This window comes from Protopterus annectens, chromosome 9.part0, assembly GCF_019279795.1.
Source record: "Protopterus annectens isolate FY-2018-M chromosome 9.part0, PAN1.0, whole genome shotgun sequence".
In the NCBI taxonomy this organism is placed as follows: domain Eukaryota; kingdom Metazoa; phylum Chordata; order Ceratodontiformes; family Protopteridae; genus Protopterus; species Protopterus annectens.
In genome coordinates, this window is record NC_056743.1 from 1718519287 (window position 1) to 1718540579 (window position 21293).

At 38.2% G+C, this 21293-nt stretch overlaps 1 protein-coding gene across 1 annotated transcript in view; it reads right to left on the reverse strand.

Annotated features, from left to right (window-relative positions):
• Positions 1–10681: 10681 nt before the first annotated feature.
• The window catches only part of LOC122812231 (serine/threonine-protein kinase N1-like), a 2446550-nt gene continuing 2435938 nt past the window's right edge, over positions 10682–21293 (reverse strand). The window contains exon 22 of the mRNA XM_044084586.1: positions 10682–12035. Coding sequence (XP_043940521.1) covers positions 11832–12035 — 204 coding nt within the window. The 3' untranslated portion in view covers positions 10682–11831. The remainder of the gene's footprint in view (positions 12036–21293) is intronic.

A 21293-nucleotide genomic window follows, 5' to 3' on the forward strand; every position in this document is an offset into this window, starting at 1 on the left:
CTAGTATTCCTTCTTATTCCTTCTTTTTTCAATATTTGTGGATTGCAAAGATACATTGATACTGAAACTACACCGAGAGGACTAAGGGTGTTCAAAGACCCTACTACACCCTTTGACCTATCTGTAGATACTGAAACTGCCTTTCACAAGCGGTGGGTTTCTGCAGCTCATAATTGTGTTACGGAATGGCTACATATTTTAGTTGAATGTGATCAACTAAAACAAAAAGAGTTAGGTACTGACATTAAAAAATTATGTGGGGATATTTCCAAATGTGTCCCTACTTCCACCTTAGATGAATTTCTTGCCCAGACTCATGACAAACTTAAAGAGTTTGAATTGACTCTTTTAGAACGCAAGAAGGGTAAGCTCATTAGAGATCTACGGGACTATGAATTGAATAAGGCTTTCCTCACGAGAGCCAATTGCAATAGAGGTCGCAAACGTGTGAGGTTTCAAGAGGAACCGAGTTCAACGTATCATCATAGCTCGTTAGCGTCTGCTTCTGAGGGTGACTTTACGTCTTGCGAGGATGAATATGGAGATTTTGACTTTCCTGCATTACCAGCAGCCCAACAGTCGGGCAGATTTCACCAGGTTTTTCATCCAGAATCACATCAGCCCCTCAAAGGTGCGCAAGGACAGAAACGCCAACGCAAATATGTTCAACATACCACATATGAACAATATGGACATGGGGGCCATAAAAGAGGTAAATGGTAACCCTGTTCATAACGATACTAGTGATTATCTTGTAAATTTATCTAGATATCCGTTTAATGAAGAAGAACTTGCAGTTCTGAATTTGGGTCTTAAATTCATACCCACTGTTGTCTCCAGGCTTCATGATTTACAAACCGATGTTTACAAATTTGGTAGAAAATTGTATCTTAAGCACTTCTTTAGTCAGAGTAATGATGAATTTCAGGACATTTTCGATGATAGTCACTCCTCTTCATCCGACAGCTTTTATTCATGCACATCTGATGATGTGGTGAACGCTTATTCCAAGCTGAATACAGATAAGGTTCCTTCGACTACTCATTTTACACCTAATGTGTTGCATAGTGAAGTTTCAAACTTTGTTAAAATGGTTAACCATTCAATTGAAGTAACACACGATGCATTTATGCGTAATAAAAAGAATATTAAATATAATATGAAATATAAAGAATGGCAAATTCTGATGACTTTAAGTAATAGGAATGATATAATTTTCAAACCAGCGGATAAAGGTAACAAATTGGTAGTCCTTGATTCTATTGATTATTTTAACATGTGCATGGAACATCTCAATGATGTTAATACATATGAAAGAGTGGATATCGAATGCTACAATTCTTCTATCTCAGAATATAAAGATCTTATACATAAGGGTTTGAGGTTAGGATATTTTGTGACCAAAGATGTTAAGAACAAATTTCAGGTAGATGACTGTAATATGGCTTATTTTTATTGCCTGCCCAAGATACACAAAAATTTACTGAAGCCTTCTGGCAGACCTATTGTTTCAGGTCGGAAGTATTTTTTGCACAATTTGGGCATTTTTCTACATAATTTTTTTGTACCTTATGTTAATGCATTGCCTTCCTTTTTGACTGATGTGTTTGATTTTTTAAACAAAATTAGAGATGTTAAATGGAACAAAAATATGTATTGGGTAACCATTGATGTAAAAAGCCTTTATACCAATATTAGCCATAAATTCGGCATTAAGGCTACTAGATTTTTTCTGGGTGATTCTCCTGTAACTGAATTTATAGTTGAATTGACGCAGTTTTCTTTAACAAATATTTTTTTTGAATTTAATAACATGTTATACCAACAGGGCACTGCAATGGGGGCTGCTTTTGCCCCCATGTATGCAAATTTAGCTATGGGACTGTTTGAAGTAGAGTGCATTTATAAACATGAATTTTTTCATAAAAATGTCATCAAGTATTTTTGATACGTAGATGACCTAATTTTTTTGGTAGAAGGTGAACAGGCCCTGGCTCATCAATTTTTTGTAGACCTAAATTCTAACAGGTTCTCTTTAGAGTTTGATGGCTTAAGGATAGACACCTGTCTTCCTTTTCTTGATGTTATACTAGATATTTCTAGTGGTTATAAGCTTGTAACTTCAGTGAATAGGAAATCTGTAGGAGCCACTCAATATGTACATGGCTCTAGTGGCCATCCCCCACATACCATCAATTCTCTACCATATAGTGAAATGCTGCGCATTTCTAGACTATGCAATAGCAATGAAATATTCTATAGGGAATTAGATTTGTTGTGTTATTCATTTTCCAAGAGAGGCTATCAGAGTGCTGTACTAGAGGACAGCTATAGAAAATTTTGTGGATATACAGAAAATAGAAATAGATATATTAGGACGTGCAATAAGTGTGACAGTTTAACAACTATGAATAATATGCCAGAAGATAAAGAGACAATGTACTTTGTCACTTTATATGGATGTTTCACCACTGATCTTATCAAAATAATTCTTCAATTTTGGAATTATTTATGTTCTTTAAGTAATGTTAAGACATGGTTAAATGTGGATCTAAAGTTTTCTTACCGAAAGGGAAGAAGCATTAAGGATATATTAGTGAAAAGTAAGTTTAGTTTTCCAAGTGATACTATAATATACAATATTAACAGCAGAGGGACTCACCAATGTGGCAAATGCAAAGCTTGTAGATTTGTGGTGCCATATTTTGAGTATATTAATAAGATTCCTTTCAGAATAAAAAATTCTTTTCATTGTAATTCTGAAAAAGTTATTTATGCTCTTTGTTGTCCCTGTAGAAAGTTTTATATCGGAGAAACTAAGAGAGCCTTTAAAATAAGGCTCTTGGAACATATTAGGGACATCATTAATAAAAAAGAAGAAAGCCCTGTAGCCATGCATTTCTTAGAATTTCACAATGGTGATTTTAAAGAACTACAAGCAACAGTGTTAGAGCATATACAGGATTATAAATATAGCAGTTTGAATATAAAGCAACTGTTGTTGCATAAAGAATCTGTATATATTTTAAAATTCAAAACCTTATTTCCTAATGGTCTAAATGAAGATTTTAACTGGAAAATGCTGTTAAATTAAATTTTAGCATTTTATATTTGTTAATTGTTTAATTGTGCTAATTGATTAATTATTGTGGCATATATATGTGTGTAGTATTTTATCCCATTTGTACTCCTTGAAGGCTTAGGCCGAGACGTCAGAGAGAGAAAGCTTGCAATAAAACTGCTTTTGGTGGATCCTGCTTCATTGTTTTTCTAGTATTCCTTCTTAGCCTGGTCTGTCTTTTCTGTCTCCCACTTTTTCCTGCACTTTTTTCTTTCGAGGACTTTCTGGACTCCTGCATTCCACCATCACCTTTTCCTTGGGTACCTTATTTCACTGCCTGGCTTGGCCACACATCTGTTCAGTAGCACTCGCATATGCTGTTTTGAGGCACTGCCATTCTTCAGTTCCCCTACTCTCTCCTTTTTGAGATGCCAGAGCCCTGAGTAATTCCTTGAAATGTTTAGTTTTCTCTCTATACAAGTTCCAGCTCTTCAGTCTGGTCTCTATTGACTTTAAAGCCTTGTACGATCACTGCCTGCAGCTAACTATGGCAACCAGTGGTTTATGCTGTAGGCAATACTGTTTCACTGGGGATGACTTTGCAATCACTGATTCTACCCCACAGACCTTTCTTTAATAGGAAGAAGTCTACCAGAGTTGGATATTGACCACTCTTGTATGTGATCTTGTGAATCTCTCTCTTACTGAGATCATCCAAATTACCATAGGAAAGGTTGGGGTCTTCTGTGGCCTTTCATAAACTCATGTTTCTGGGATTCATGTGCAATGCTCAAGGCTCCAGACTGTTGGGTGTCTTAGGGTGAAGCCAAAGTCAGTAGTACATCTGATGTGTCTGACCTCATGTGTAGAGTGGTTATTATTTCCAAGAATTCAAATGCTGATACTGTGCACATCACTGCTGACAAGATCAGTACCGATCCAATGTATAAGGAGGGGGTCTATGTTTACTCATCGAACAGTATGTTCAACAAAAACTATTCATTGACAATGTAGCAGTGAATGTACATTTTAATGAATAGGTGCATATCATCATAAATAATGTCATCAAACAATCATAGTTGGCCCACAGAAAGAAAAACGCATGTAGTACATGTATATGTCACATTAAATGTAGCAATATTATTAATATACAGTTGCTGTGATATGTCAAGTATAAAATTAAATAGTTTAATCAAATAGATCTATGTTTACTCATCAAATATAACGTAGTCGAATGGCATTACATGGTAAATGCCATTCACCGAAGCCCCCGACACCCCCATGTTAATTATATATACCAACTCCAAGATTGCACTACAGTGGAGAAAGGACAGATTTCCTTATCCCTACCATAATGCAATCTTAGAATGGTTAGATGAACAGCATGTTCAATGACATATGCCATTTGATGTTACCAACTGATGGGCAAACATAGACCCACAAATAAGTATTATGTGCTGTTTTCCTTCTGTTGGCCAACTATGATCGTTCAATGACATTATTTATGATGATATGCCTGTTCATTAAAACTGACATTCAAAAACCTTTTTTATAGTATTCCAAAGGAGAATGCATGACAGACAGAAAAAAAGTACAGAAGATGACTAGAAGAATCAGGAGTAGCTTAGGCTTAAACCAGAGTCTGGGGTTGGGCGAATGAAATGAACAGAAAGAAAACCAGCAACATTGAAATTAGTGAATAAATGTAAGATTATAAAGCATCCATCACATTTATGAAATATGGCTTTACACAAAAAGTGGAAAAGTTTGACTTATGTTGACTTTGCTAAACTTGTGGAAGACTGAAAAGTATATACTCCACTTCATGTCATTAATGTTTAGAAGGAAACTAAAAGGAAAGAAAAAAAAGTAACTGTAAGTAGACAACGTTTGTTCATAACAGTATTTATATAAACAGCAAAAACACTGAAAATGGAAGAGCCACAACTCTCAGGATCTCAGATCATCTGATGAAGTACACAGTGGGACAAAAAAATGTGGCGATTAGTTAAAGCGTTTAATGTTCTTTCTGCTTCAACTGTGTGCTTTGCGTTTACCATGGAAACATTAAAGGATTGTGGTACTTTTACCTCCTGAGAGTTGTGGCTCTTCCATTTGCAGTGCTTTTGCTGTTTACTTATGACTCTTTGCACTGAAATACTCTGTTTTTTTGGTTTATTAGTATTTATATAAATATTTCACTACATAGATTGCATGCTATATAGTAAAGCACTTCAGCTATTGCTGTTTGTGATAAAGCTACTAAAGTAAACAAGTGCCCTTTTCTTCCTTTTTTAGTTTAAGTGTAGGTATTACAATGTAAAAAAGAAAAGAAAGGTTGGTCAAAACCATGTTTAAATTAATATGCTGTATTACTGGGTTGCTGAGGCGGGTGTGGGGTGTAAAAGTGCACAGATTAGTATATATGTAGAGCTGATATGTTTTCTCTTCTTTTGCACAGAAAAATGTCTGGATTAAGGCCCTTGGCTTAATCTAATAATTCTTTTTGTGTGTGTGTGTGTGTGTGTGTGTGTGCGTGTGTGTAAGCAAGTAAATAAGAGAGCAATGAAAGTCTTCCTTAAACAAATAAATGTTCAATATGAGTTGAGAAGTCTGCAGCTGAGTGGCAGCTGTACATGTTGCCCTTATGTTTTCGTGGAGACAAGTGGACTACAGGGATAGGCAATAAAAGCCAGGACACTTTTTTAAAGCTAAAAGTTGATGTGTTCTGAAAGCCTACAAGATACTTTTCACATCTGGGATGGGAATAAAGAGAAGACAAGAACTGAGAGCAATTAGTGTAAGAAGGACCAAAGGCTGCAACATGTATCTTAGCATGGCTAGCATTCATTTTAAGTTAGGTAATGCCTGTCTGTGCAGCTGTCGATTTGTGACAATTGCTTCTATCAGGAGGGTTAAACTGCATTATTTGTACATGTACATAGTTTTGTGTGTTTATTTTAAGTTAATGGTTCTGGGGGTAATCTGGAGTGGTGTTTTTTTTTTTGTTTGTTTTTTTTAATGAGGGCTTTCATTAAAACAAAGTCTTGTAAAATGCGACACAGGTTCAAGTGGAGATGCCAAGAAACGACTGTATGGAAGATCAACCTGCCAAACATAAGTGGGTGCATGTAAGACAAAAGCTTGAAATATACATTTTAAAAATCTGTCATGTATAATATATTGGAATAATAACTTCTTATCATAATAGCTACACTATCCACATTATTTTGGAATGTTAATGGCCTCATAAGTACAGACAAAAAGGAAAGAGTACTGAATTATATTAAGAAATGCAGAGTGCAAAAATTAAAGTGTGAGGTTTCCTTTCTGACAAGCATTGTCTGAACAGAGGAACCAGGCTGGGGATGTCCTCTTTCCACTTTATTTGCTTTATATTTAGAGCCACTGACAAAAAAAAAAATAAGGAACTTAGAAATTCAATGATACAATTGGTACGGTAATCAAGAAAAACTGGCTTTATTTGCAGAAGATATTATTTTGTACCTGATTAAAAAAAAAAGGATACATCAGTGTTGTGGAACATCTTGAGACAGCTTCAAGTCTTTTTGGGATATTAAACGAATGAAAGTAAAACACAGGCTATAGCTGTAAACAATGTACTCATACATGAACTGGTCCATCAATACCTATATTTATGGGGACATGACAAAATGAAATATTAAGGAGGATTAATTAAAAGGGGTCCTATTATGGCAGCTATGGATATGTGGTGAGAAACTAAATAAAATATAATAAAAAACTGAGAAACTGGAAGCCCTTGTTTATGGATGTGGATAGCAAGATACAAGCAGTGAAAATGTTTTTAGTCCCTTCAGATATAAATGCCAGGCATATTTTTATCAACCAAAAGATAAGTTTTGGACAATAATTAATAAAGAGTTGAAGGAATTTATCTGGGAGGGGAAGAAAGCAAGGGTCAAGAGGGATAAGTTTATCCTTCCAACAGAACTGATTTGAAGGTATATTTTGGAGCTACACAGTTAAGGCTCATAAACATGACACAAGCAGAAAGCTGGAAAGGGATGATGATGAAATGGTGGAATTTCAAAAAAAAAAAAATAAGAGAGTGAGGTTTTAGAAGGAGATCCTTACGAATGATAATAGCCACATAGAATGTTATATTCATAAAGTAGCAGAGAGTATTCTAAGAACTAAGCCAACATAAAAATGGAGAAAGGAGATTTACAAAGAATAGGTAAGAGGGGGCTGTAATTTATTCAAAAAACCTGGCAAAGGAACCAAGGTATTGGGAACAAATGACTACAGAGGGAAAGGTAATAGAATGGGAAAAGGCCAAGAAGACATTTGGACTGTAGGCTAGAGACTGCCTTCCCTCTCAGGCTTGATATCAGAGAACAAGTAAAGAGAAACAGCCAGGGGAATCCTAAGTAAAGACCTGCTCTGGTAGAGTTTTTAGTTGAATCTAGAAGAGAGCCTGCTGTTAAAAGGGGATAATTAATAGAGCATATAAAGACTGCACAGTAACTACATGAATCAATCACAGGAGGTTAGAAAAGAATGGGAAGAGAGATTGGATAAATTAATTCACAAAGAAACAATGGTGGGACAAATGTATGCCTCCCAAACATGCAACAAAGTCTAGAGATTTAGGATATTTGTTTGGAAGTGTTTGCACATGTATTTTTACAGCCCAGACAGACTTCAAAGAATTTTCCTCATGTAGATGGCAAATGTTGTAGGTATAATTGGGGAAGAAAGATGCAACTGGGAATATATATTTTGGGAATGTAATGAGTTGGCAGACTTCAAAAAATCCCTACAGAGTACTCTGTCAGAAATAATGGGTGAGAAAATGTATGCAAATAATGAAATAATTTTTGAGCTGAGATACACAATCTGAATTGCCTAGACACAGTAAAGCCTTGTTAAGTTTAATTCTGGTGGCTGCCAAAAAAACAATAGTACAGTAAACTCTCAGTTAACCGGCACCCATAGAGAATGGTAGATGCTGGCTAAGTGTAGTTTCTGGTTTTTTGAGAGTTACTATTAAAAATAGACCTGACAAATACTGTACCCTATACTATACCATAAACATTGTTGTGATTTGATTTTAATTTTGAAATACAGTAATTAGAAGCCTGGCTGGAATATTATTTTAAACTTATATTTCCGCTAGAAAGCGTGGCACACAGAATGTTTTCTGCGGCATGCTGAGTGGATTGGAATTGAATGAATTGAACAGAGAGTGAGAGAGACAGAGAGAGAGTGAATTAATGTATGAAAGTGGAAGCGACTGTGTGAGAGATCTGAGAGAGAATTTGCAATGTGATGAAAACTGACTGAGTGGGTATGGGGTGAGTGTTGACATTTCAACGATTTGACTTGTTTGGTTTGACTTGCTCTCAGGTTGGGGAGAGAGGGAATTTATTTACATCTTCCTTTTTAAAACTCTAAAAACGTAAGGTACATTTCTGTGGAGGGAAAACAAGTGCAACACATGAAAATTTGAATTGCTCATACTGTACTGTATTTCTTTAATTTTTTTTTTTCTGGTTGCTTGAGTTCCGGTTAGCTGAGAATTTACTGTACTAGAAAATGGAAATCAGAGTCTAAACCAATTGCATTTGAAGTATTGAATATTGGAACAGAGATAAAAGAAGTGGCAGGGTAAGGCATAGGATTTTTTTTGTTAATACCAAAACTTTCAAATACACCAAAAATATTTGCATTATAGGCGAGAGTATACATGCTAATGTTTGGATGTTAGGGCTAGGCAAAAGATACATTTAGTTTCTGTGGGTTAGAGTAATGGCTAGGTAAGGGGATAGATATGGTGTTATGCATGATATATGGTGCATGTGATGTGTGTCCTTTTGTCTTGTGTAGTGGTATTGTTGCAAAAAGGGTTTTTCTAACATAAGGTGCAGAGACATAACTGGGGCAGGCTTAGCTTCCCTGCACCACCTTACTAATGCATGCTAACCCAAACCCTGCCCCTAACCCTAATCCCATACCTTATCTTAGAAAACGCATTTCCATAATACTACCACTACTCAGACCATCTATTATGGTTGTGTTTTTTGAAGAATTGGGAAAGGAAACTGTTTTTGTTTTAATTTTTGATTAGTTATTATCATATTTTTTGGTAGAGTGAGTTGTGATCAGTAATGTTCGATTACTTTATGTTTGAACATTAGCACATTTGAGATTTTCTCATGTGTGTATATAGATGGATCTATGTCAGAAAATTGGCTTTTCTGAAAGTCAAACTTCATATGGTCACATGTACCAGACCTCATGCATAACACTATATCTATTCCCTTACCTAGCCTTTACGCTAACCTACATAAAATAAATGCATCTTTTACCTAGCCTCACTCTAACCCTAACCTGCAAACATTAGCATGATCGACTCTCCAAAAAGTCGAACGAGACAAAACAACAAAAATCTACATTTTTGCTAGGGGAGGTGGGTAAACCCCCACCTCCCCCACACCCCGGCCTATTACATATACCAACTCTGAGATCGCACTACAGTGGGGAAAAAGGTACGTGTCCCAATCACCAATGCAACACAATCTCCATACAAAAGCTTTGACACACACACACACACACACACACACACACACACACACACACACACACAAAATAAAGAACAGACAAGTTGTCAAGTTGTTGAAAAGTCAACTTGTCAAATGGAAAAAAGTTGGTAGAGCTGACTGAAAATTAGCTTAATGCGCACGCCAGCTCTTTTTCTTTGTCAGATTGCTGGGTAGTGGAGATCTGAGAATTTGTCCTTTCCCCACAGTAGCATGATCACAGAGTTGGTATATATAATTAGCAGGAGGTGTAGGGGTGCAGAGTGACTTGCCACCTACATTTTTTTTTTCAGTTGACTGGTATTCGAGAAGTGGTGTTCGATGACTTGCAGTTTAACGTGTTGATGTTTCGAATTAGTAACATAAAAACATGACACTAGTTAAGACCAGCCTCTAAAGGGCACAGGCCACATTTTTATCAGCACTTTCCTTTTTTAAATTTAAACAGCTGTTCTTTTTCTGTAGTTAACATATGTGGACTGTACTGGATATGTCATTTGAAGTGTTTACCCATTTACAGTGTGTGGATCTGGAAAACAGGTAGCGACTTTTTTTGAACTTGTAGAGTTTTCAGTGAATTCTGTCTGGATCATTCGTTACCAACCCTTCTGCAACCGTAGAGAAGGGCAGTACTGAAGAAACACACTGAAATAAAGAGTGTGCTACAAAAAATTCTGCTATCAATTAACAAGTAATGCATCACATAGAAGGTAGACTGCAATGAAACTTCTGCATAGATCACATAAATTTGAACAAAAAACAAGAGAAAAAAATGACAAAAAACTGAGGAATGTGCCAGGCACACCATGTCTGCATGATTTTAGTTACATCAGCTTTGATTTTGACATGCTAGCCATCTTAGTTATCCCACAAATAAACTCCCACAGTATCTGTGAAATTCTCATGACTGATTATCAAATTGAACATGGATGTGTTATCAAACTACCACAATGACGTTTTGAAAATAAAAGTCAATCTACCTTTAATAATCTCTTTTTGTTAAATGTCCATCAGTTAGAACAATGATTAACATGAATGGGTTTTATAATCAGGTTTTTATTTAATGAGTGATCACAAAAAGTCTAGGGCAAACCCTGTATATTCCCATGCTACACTCGTTTCTTCTGATTTTGTTTTACACTGGTAATTTCAGCATGACTCTAGGCATGACACCGAGGTATATTTAAACAAGGCATAAACTATATGCTTGCATGCCTAACCATTTCCCCCTCCCACTCCAAAATAATAAGAAAATTAAAAACCTGGCAGAACTCAAGAAATAATGTACTTATACTTTTCAACTGCAGTACATAATGCAATGATGTTTGCAGGCTCCAAATTCAATACTTCAAAATGAGAAAATTGTTTCACAGAGTGGAAAAGCTGAGGTTGGTTTCTAAATTTTATAAGCCATCATAAATACAACTCTGTATACAGATGACAAAACCTTGAATTGTTTTCACCTGATCTGCTTCATATGACAGTGCATTTGGAAGGCTAACGTCACCGACCCTTCAGCTGTTCACTTCACACGGTCATAAAATGATTTCTATATACACATTCAATTGTTCTTCCAAGATGGAAGATTTTTGTTCCCTTGATATGAATTTTACTTCAAGCAATTTGCTTATGCAGTGTATAGCTGAGGTTTAATTGTTCTTTATGTAAACAGTGTAAGACAGATGTTTCCACCTTGTAACTGATGAAAACAGGAATAAGTCATTGATTTCCTTCACAGTGGCCACGTCCTCAGAGTAAAACACAACCAAGAGAGGTGAAAAACTTTCACTGAATCCATAAAATTATTGCAATGTCCACCAAAATTAAAACAACAGTCAAGAGGGGGAGGAGAAAAGGTTGTATATGGCAGAATAAAGGAGGAGTTTAAAATTGCTCCAATAAAACCTGGATAGTAACAGGTCAACTTCAAAGGATTATTCCATAGCTAAAAAATCATTTTAAAAGAAGTGACATATACATATATATTTACACACATATATATATAAATACAATAAAAACTAAAAGGCAGAAGAAACATTTTGTTTCCTTCAGCTGTTTTAACTGTGCTTGTATAAGAACATATAGACGCACTCATCTTCTGGTGTGGTCTCAGCTTTTCTGTTTCAGGTGCTTGTGCATATAACTGTGCTGCCACTGTTCAGATGCAGATGCACACTCTCCAAAGGCTAGCACAAATCTGACACATAATCAAAATCCCTAAACATGTCCTGCTCCTTCTGAATGAGAACCCTCGGCTCTCGAGGGGGTGTCAGACTTGGTTCCTCAGCTGTAAACTCTTCATCAAAGTTACTAACGTCCTCACGTCCCTTGACTGTTGGAACAAATGGAGGCTTCATCTCCCTTGCTAGTAATGCAGCCCAGTCAATATTCTACAAGAGAAGAGAGAGCAGTAAGGGAAACCTTATGGAAGCAAGGTGGTATTGCACTCAGTGCATCAAAGGTATGCATGAATACTTTTTAACAACTGTGAAAAATGAGGAATACATTTTAACAACTGTGAAAAATGTTCCTAAATACAGTTGCAATTACAATATCCTGTAATCTCTGAAGAAATACAAACCAGCATTTTGAAAGCACTTTACAGTAATGCAAAGCTAACAATATGAACATAGCTATTGGAGTTGTATAAAAAGTTACCATAACGGTAATCTACTGGATATACTTGTACATTTGGTAACACAACTGTTTCTTGCCATCTCTGAGATTGCACTACAGTGGAGGAAGAGAAAATTCTCCTATCTCCACTATACTGCAATCTCACACAAACAAAAAGTTTCAGTTAAAGAGAAGCACCATTTCTAAATTCAGTACAAGTATTTGATGCTTAGTAATAACATGAAGTCATCTCCCCACATCCATGACAACATGCGACAGAGATACAGACCCAGTTCGTTAAGTAAAAAGGAGTTTACCTATAAGATGTGCACCAGTATGGCTCAAGATTGTATGTGGATTTTGAAGAAGTGAAGCATGTAACGTGTGTGATACAGGAGTAACTGTTCAGTTCAGAATGCTGAACAATACCTGTGGGAGGCACAGAGATTTCAGAATACCAAAGGTAAGACAAATTTCCCTTGCCCTATTATTGTGTGATCTCAGAGTTAGCGTGTGTATGTGTGTGTAGATTTATATACGAGAGAGAGAGATGGAGAGAATATAGATAGATACAAGCAACTTATCCAACAGAAAAATCCAATACAGCTGAAAGAAAAATCAGCTTAGAAAGACATACCATCTTTTTTCTGCAGGATCACAGTACAGTAGGGATAGGGGACTTTGCCCTTTTCTCACTGTACTGTAATCTCAGCGTGGGTATTTTTAATTAGTAGGGGTGAGGTGTAAGGGGGCTTGTACCTCTGCAAAACAGTTATAGTATTTTTTTTTTAAATTTCGATAGGCTGTTGAGTGGCCAGTTGTGTTTGATATATCTACACACACACACACACACACACACACACACACACACACACACACACACACACACACACACACACACACACACACACACACACACACACTCCACATACACTGGCATGCCTGCTCATGGGTGTGTGCTTGTGGAATGGGTCTGCTGTGGAAAAATTAAATATTCTCTACTGTTAAGTCTATGGGGTATATTTTCCAATGAAATTCATTTCCTAATTTTACAGAAATATAATTTATTACTCATACAGACAGTTCTTAGTCTGGAGTCCTGTTTTTCATTAATTTCTATGGAATGTTGTAATTGTGCAAGTGTTTACTGAAGTTTTCGTGAATGGGTTATTCTGCAGGCAGTTTTTGCTCTAGTTCTAAGGTAACTTTAAATTTTTATTCGTCAAAGATAATTTTATGGTGCAATTTTAGAAATGTATTAAGGACTGTGACCAGATTTGTTAGATATATTATTTATTTTTAAAGAGTTTTAAAGGAACATCTCACTGGGAGAGATTTACTTATCAATTGATAATTAGGTTAGTATACTAGTCGGTCGATCCTTTTCAGGTGTAGCCCAACAGGATAGTGTGATAATAAATGTAACACAATTGCTGACTTTGCATTTGTTTTCCACAGTAGAACAAAACAAACAAAAAAGTAATTTTGCATTACTTTGTGGGAGGACAGGTTCCCCCGCTTCCCTCAACTTTAAATATAGTAGCTCTGACATTGCGTGGTGCAGTCATACTTGGGCAACCCTGTCTAGTTAGTTTAATCTAATTTAGCAGAGATTTTTACATTTAGCTCCATTTTGCTAGAAATCCCATTTCCAAAATAACTCACTGTGACTCTTTTTTTTTTTCTTTTATTACTTTATTTTTAAAGATCTGGATTCTAATTTTGTTAAATTTAATTTCTATTGGTTGGTTTACATGTGTCTAATTATTTTTAATGGGAACAAATGGATGTTATGTGGAATTTTTTTCCTGTTGTGAATGAGGTTGATTTACAGTGACAGGTTACAAGGTTAGAAATGTGATAACATGCACAGAAGTTAGATAAATGCTTGATGATGCTCACAAAGTGGTGATAAAACCATCTACTATCTGTACCTCATAAATATTTTATCACACTTCTGTATCAGTGTATGTTGTTAATAGGATATTCAGAAACAAACAGCACAATGTGTTATTTCTATTTTAAACCATGGTTATGAAGTGTTTATGTCTATACTAGCTAACAGAATAACAATGCTGTACCTCATAAATATTTTATCACACCTCTGTATCTGTGTATGTTGTTAATACAATGTGCCTGCGTGTAAACACTGAATGAGGAGGATATTCAGAAACAAACAGCACAATGTGTTAAGAGAAGCTTCATATGGGCCCATTTCTATTTTAAACCATGGTTATGAAGTGTTTATGTCTATACTAGCTAACAGAATAACAATGCTAAAATTGATAGACATGAATCAATGTGATTTTGTAGATGGCATGCAAACGTTTGACAACATGACTAGAACAATGATGATCCAGAGGGAAGCAGAGTATAGGAAAACAACAATTGTTGTAGAGTCTTGATGCAGAGGAAGTATTCAATAAAGTTGTCTAGGATTTAATAAGTAGGACAATGGCAACATTTCTGTTCCCTCACAGAATAATAGGGTTAATTAGGAGACTATATGGAGGTCTGGAACTAAGGGAAAAGGACTCCTCTCTGGCAAGATGTGTTTTAAAAGAGGGACAAGGCTGGGGTCCCCTTTTTCCCTTTATTTGCATGTTTAGAGCTACTGGCAAAGAAAATAAGGGATTCACAAATTTTAGGATACAACTGTTATGATAATCAAGAAAAGTTAGCTGTATTTGTAGATGATGAAATTTTGCAATTTACAAATCCAGTAAAAAGACATTTTGAGACAGTTTCAAGTCTTTTCAGAATATAAAATAAATGTAGATAAAACAAATGCTAAAAACTATGTACTCACATATGAATTAGAACAGCAATACCCATACTTATGGGGATATGATAAGATGAAACTTTTAGGTGTATGGATTAAAACAATTTAGAAAGAAATAGTTAAAATCGCATGCAGCTTAAGAACCTGGTTGAAATAGTACTATTAACATTAACTTTTTTTCAAAAAAATATAGGAAATGTAAGAGATAAAAAGAAGTTATGTACTCACCATAACGTTCCATCTGAGTAGGTAACTTCATTTGTCAGCAACCTGTGGGTATCGGATCCAAATCGGATCCGAGCCGGCAGCTTTATTCAGCTAAGATCCGAGCTCCAAGCTCCTCCTTCTTACCCATAACCCCCTGCCATCCTTCTCTGTCCTCAGATCGAGTTTGCTTAGCATTATAGAATACTACAACCAAAGGATCAACTAAACATCCTAACCTGATGTCATCTGGTACAGAGAGCACAAAGATCCTAAAAAGGGACGAACTACAGGTTAGGGGGACGGAGGGGGGGTTGGTTGCTGACAAATGAAGTTACCTACTCAGATGGAACGTTATGGTGAATACATAACTTCTTTATCTGAAGTAGTTAACTTCATTTGTTCATCAACCTGTGGGACAGAGTCCCCAGCTACCTAAAAAACTTGGGAGGTCCTCATGGAAGAATATTCCGGAGCACTGCAGAGCCAAAGGATGCCCTCCCTCTGGAAATTATATCCAGCTTGTAATGGGCAATAAAGGTATGGAATGAAGCCCAAGTGGCTGCTGAACAAATGTCATCCAAGGACACCCTGGACCAAAAGGCAGCAGAAGTGGAAATCGATCGAGTAGAATGGGCGTGAACTCTGACAGGTTCTGGTCGGCCAGAACTCTTATATGCAAGAAGTATACATTGTGAAATCCATCTGGACAATGTAGCGTTTGACACAAGTTTACCCAAAAAGGGTTTAGCAAAGGATACAAGGAGTTGCTCAGATTTCCTATGATTAGCAGTCCTGTGTAAATAGAACCTCAACTGTCTGTGCATGTCCAAAGAATGTAATTTGTATTCACCTTTGTTTTGATAATTTGGGAAAAATATGGTAAGCTGATAGACTGATTAATGTTGGACTCAGAGGCAACTTTAGGTAAGAAGGAGGGATTGGTCCTCAGGGAAACTCTATCTTTATGGAAGACCAGATATGGAGGTTTGGTGCAAAGGGCTTGAAGCTCTGAAACCCTTCTAGCCGAAGTGATGGCAATGAGAAAGGTCGTTTTCCAAGATAAGTATTTAAGATCCACCGAAGCTGCAGTTTCAAAGGGAAGGCCAGTAAGAGCCTGAAGAACAAAGGTTAAATCCCATGGAGGAACTGCATCCTTAACAGGAGGCCTTAACAGGAAAGTACCTTTTACGAAAGTTTTGCAGATCTTGGAAGAAGCTAATGAACTGAGATCACTTCCCACATGAAAATGTGAAACTGCTGCTAATTGGACTTTGACGGTGGAGGTGCTGGCACCTTGATCAAATAAGTGTGACAAAAACTCTAATACAGCTGGTATCAGGGCTGTAAAGGGATCCATATGTCTATGTTCTGACCAGATTGAAAAACGTTACCATTTGCTCTTATAGACCTTTCTGGTAGAAGGTTTATGAGTGGCTACTAAAATAGCTTTAACGGAGGAGGAGATACCGGGAGTCCTAGCTATGATTGGAACTGGATCAACCAAGCTGTGAGCCTGAGATTGTCCAGGTTTGGAGTTGTCAACTCCAGGGGGTGACAAATCAGATCCGGAGTGGGATCCAAAATCCATGGAGGATTGACCAGATGAGACCATAGGCAAGGGAACCACGTTTGACGAGGCCAGAATGGGGCTATGAGGATCACTCTGCTCCCCAACCCACGAGCTTTCTGCAAGAATTTTACCATGAGGGGGAGAGGTGGATAAGCATAAAGTAGACCGGATGGCTAAACATGGACTAGAGCGTCTCTGGGGGATTCCCCTGGTGGGGGAAGTAGAGCGAAGTACTCGCTGCACTTTGCGTTCAAAGGCGACGCGAAAAGATCACAGCAAGGTTGACCCCACTTGAGGAAGCTCTGCTTTGCTACTCTCGGGTTCAGAGACCACTCGTAAGGTGAGAGGATGGTTCAACTCAGCTTGTCTGCCAAAATGTTGGACCGACCCGTAATGTGCGTTGCTATGAGAAAGCGGTTGGTGGCGATCACCCATTCCCAAACTCTCATGGCCTCTCGACACAGCGGACAGGATCTGGTTCCCCCCCTGTTTACTGATATACCAGACTGCTGACATGTTGTCTGATTGAACTGCAATTGTCCCCAAGGGAAGAAGGGCCTGGAGTGCTTGCAACGCTAAAAGCACCGCCCTCATCTCTAGGACATTGATGTGCAACAAGGTCTCAGAGTGTGTCCACGTGCCTTGGACAGTTCTGCCCATGCAGTGCCCCCCCACCTGAGGCGAGAAGCGTCCGTGGTCACCATGGCTTGGGGTGGGGTCATAGAGAAGGGGCGCCCTTCCTGGAGATCCGAGGATTGGATCCACCAGAGTTGGGACCTGCTGCAAACCTTGCTGAGGGGGACAGCTGTACTTAGCGGATGTTGCAGGATGGACCATTGGACCTGCATGGTCCATTGCAGGACCCTCATGTTTAGACAAGCTAGTGGTGACAGATTGATGGCAGCCGCCATGGAACCTAGCGCCCTGGGGACCAATTCCTCTGGGGGAGACGGGGATTGTAAGAGGGCCATCATGTGGAATGTCAAAGTTCGGAGCCTGTCCGGAGTTAGGAAGGCCCTCAACAGGTTTGTATCTAGCCTAGCCCCTATGAAATCTAAAGCCTGAGTTGGTTGAAGGGAGGATTTCTTGAGATTGATTGAAATTCCCAGATGAGAGGCCAAGTGAAGGAAGTAATTCCTGGCTGAACAGAGTATATGCCTGGTGGGGGCAGTCGGGAGCCAGTCGTCTAGGTATGGAAAGACCTGTACTCCCTGAAGCCTCAGGTGGGCCGCTACAACTGCCATCACTTTGGTGAACACCCTGGGGGCTGTGGTGAGACCAAAGGGAAGGACCCTGAACTGATAGTGACTGGCTCCCAGCCAGAAGCAGAGAAACCTTCTGGATCGTCTGTCCATCAAAATGTGGTAGTACGCATCCTTGAGGTCTATAGAGCACATCCAGTCATTCTCCTGCAGGAGTGGGAGAATGGATTGAATGGTGACCATCATGAACTTTTCTTTGGCAACCGACAGGTTCAGAGTGGACAGGTCGAGGATTGGTCTTAAGTCCCCCGTCTTTCTTGGCACCAAAAAGAACCTGGAGTAGAAGCCTGATCCAGACTGATCTTGGGGGACGGGCTGGATTGCTCTTTTTTCTAGCAGCTGGTTTATTTCTGTGGCTGCTGCCTCCCTTTGATTGGGTGGGACATCGAGGAGGCTCCGGGGTCTGAGAGGGAGATTCAGAAAGGGGATAGTGTAACCTCTGGATATGAGAGGAGAGACTAACTGCTTAGCTGGCAGAGCCAAAGAGGAAGCTTCAGCCCGCCGCTTGTGGTGCTTCTCCTTTCTTTTCTCCCTCCTAGATTCCCTCTCCTCCTGAGCCATGGTGGGAGGGTGAGTCCAGGCCAGGGGAGCAGGGATAGAAGGCGGGACCGCTGCGGTAGCAGCCGGTGCCACCGAGGGAGAAGAGGACGAAGCCGAGTCCGGGGGCAGAAGTCCCGCCAGAATCAACTTCGACCTTATATTCCTCAAAGCCCTGGGTTGAAGGCTACACAAATTGTGTAGCCCAAAGAAAGATGGTCAACCCCAAGGCAGATAACACACCGAGTGTGGCCATCCGCCGGAGACAGCTTATGGCCACACTCGGTGCATTTAGAAAAGAAGGTTTTAGGGGCCTCGGCCATAGTAATAAAATAGGCCCAACCCAAACACACCTTCACACACACGGGAAAGAGGGAAGACTAGACTAACTAAAAAAAATATATATAAATTTTACCAACAAAATTAGCTTAATTAACTACAAAAGTGAACAACACTCACTCGCTTAACAATTAAACTGAAAAACTAGATGAAAAAAGGTAATTTTTCTTGAAAAGCTCACAAAACCCTACGCCTGGAACTCGTTCTAGGTGCTTGAATAAGCTGTGGCAAATGAGATCTGAGGACAGAGAAGGATGGCAGGGGGTTATGGGTAAGGGGGAGGAGCTTGGATCTTAGCTGAATAAAGCTGCCGGCTCGGATCCGATACCCAAAGTTGATGAACAAATGAAGTTAACTACTTCAGATTTATCATTTTAAATTGTTTTTATATATATATATATATATATATATATATATATATATATATATATATATATATATATATATATATATAGATAGATAGCTGAGTAGCTATGTATCATATACAAGACATGCAGTTATTATATGCATTTAATGAAGTTGTTTTAGTGTTATTCATTCTGATGAAGTCTTGGTAAAAAGATTTTTTGAATGCTCTCTTGTAATCCCAGCTCATGTAAGAGATCGCTCAACCAAGAAAAAGATTCCAGACACTTTGAAAAAGACTCTTTAAAGATAAAGTCATCTGAATATGGAAAAATGTTAATACCCTGTAACCTGCAAATGAGCTATAACTGTAGCTAGACACTTTGTGAACTTTCTTGGTGCAGTGGATAGTTGAAAGGGTAAGAAAGATTAATAATGTGATCCAAACACAAAAAAAAAACTTAAGAAACATCTAAATTCTGGATGAATAGGAATGTGATGACAGCAATTTTAAGTCTAGTGTTGCCAGGAAGCCAGAAAACTTGAAAGAGGAAGAAGAGATAACATTATGAAGTAACATCATTTTGAATGTAGGCACTATCACAAACAGGTTAAGGAAATAAATATCTAAAACTGGTCTCCAAGAATTTTCTTTCTTTGGCACTAGATACATCCTGAAATAAAAACCCTTCCCCACCTGGGAAGGAGAACATGGTCCTATCACTCCTTGAAACAGCATGTGATGAAGAACCAGTGGAAACAAGACAGTCTGGGAATGACGCCCCGCCCCGCCCCCCCAAAAGGGGAATTGCCTCCCACTGGTATGTGTAACTTTGATGAATGACTTTCAGAGGCTATTTGCCTGAAAGTATCTGTTGCCAAAGAGGAAATGAACATTCAGACTTTCTGGAAGAAAACAAAAGGACATGGTGGGAAGAGTTCATAAGGTCTCTTGAACAGTCATTCAGAATTGTTGGACTGTCCTTGGTTTTAGGAGGTCTGAGATTTCTTTTGGAGCCCCCTTGCCATTTCTTCTTAAATGTATGTTTGCCTGAATTTTTTTGAGACTATTTATTCTGTTTTTTGCCAAAAATGTGGATGAGGCGATAGAATATCCCAGAAAATCCTTATAAAATTTGGAAAGAAGGGCTGAAAAATCTTAGAGATTCCCTGGATCTGCTTGCCCTTTTCATTACTTTTTGATCACTTCTGCAGCAGAGGGTCAAAGCACCAAATCTCGATCCAAGGAGAACTTAAAATCTCATTTTTAACATCACCTGGGAGGTTATGAGAGTGCAGCCTTGCAAACCTCCTCAAAACAATACTAGTGCCCCTAGCCTGGGAAGGAGTATCAACAGAGTCTTAAACACACTGTAAATGGTGACTAATGACCTGTGCAATAGAATAACTAAGTTATTTAAAGCAAATTTTTCCTCACAAGATGAAACGGCATATAAAGCATTTTTTATACTTGCACAATTTGTCAGAACAAGCTTTAACTTTTCATTATTTTATGAATAACAATGAATACAGTGTGTGTATGACTCCAAAAAGAACATTCAAAAGTCTTTTTTGACTCCTTCACATAGACAATGTTCCTTGGATGTCAGTTAGATACTTCAGTTCAAAGAGTTTTTCTTCAACCGGAAAAAATATATATATTCTATATCTATCTAGATCTATTTCTAAGATTTTCTACTCAGACTTTGGTCACTGCAAGGGAATACCTCAGGATTTTGGGTCTCACGGCATCTATGATTCTCATGATACCCCTGCCAAGACTCCAAATGAAAAAATACCATGGCATCTGAAATCTGTTTGGTCCCAGCATCAACACTCTTGTATCTTTTCAAATCTCAGTGCTGGAGTATGTCAGAAGACAAATATTTTGTTGGGAGACAACATATACCCTAAAATCCAGGTCTCCCCTTCTCCCTCCCTGCTCCAAAGCATTCAGTTACCATAGATGCTGTGGACTTTACTTCAGGTG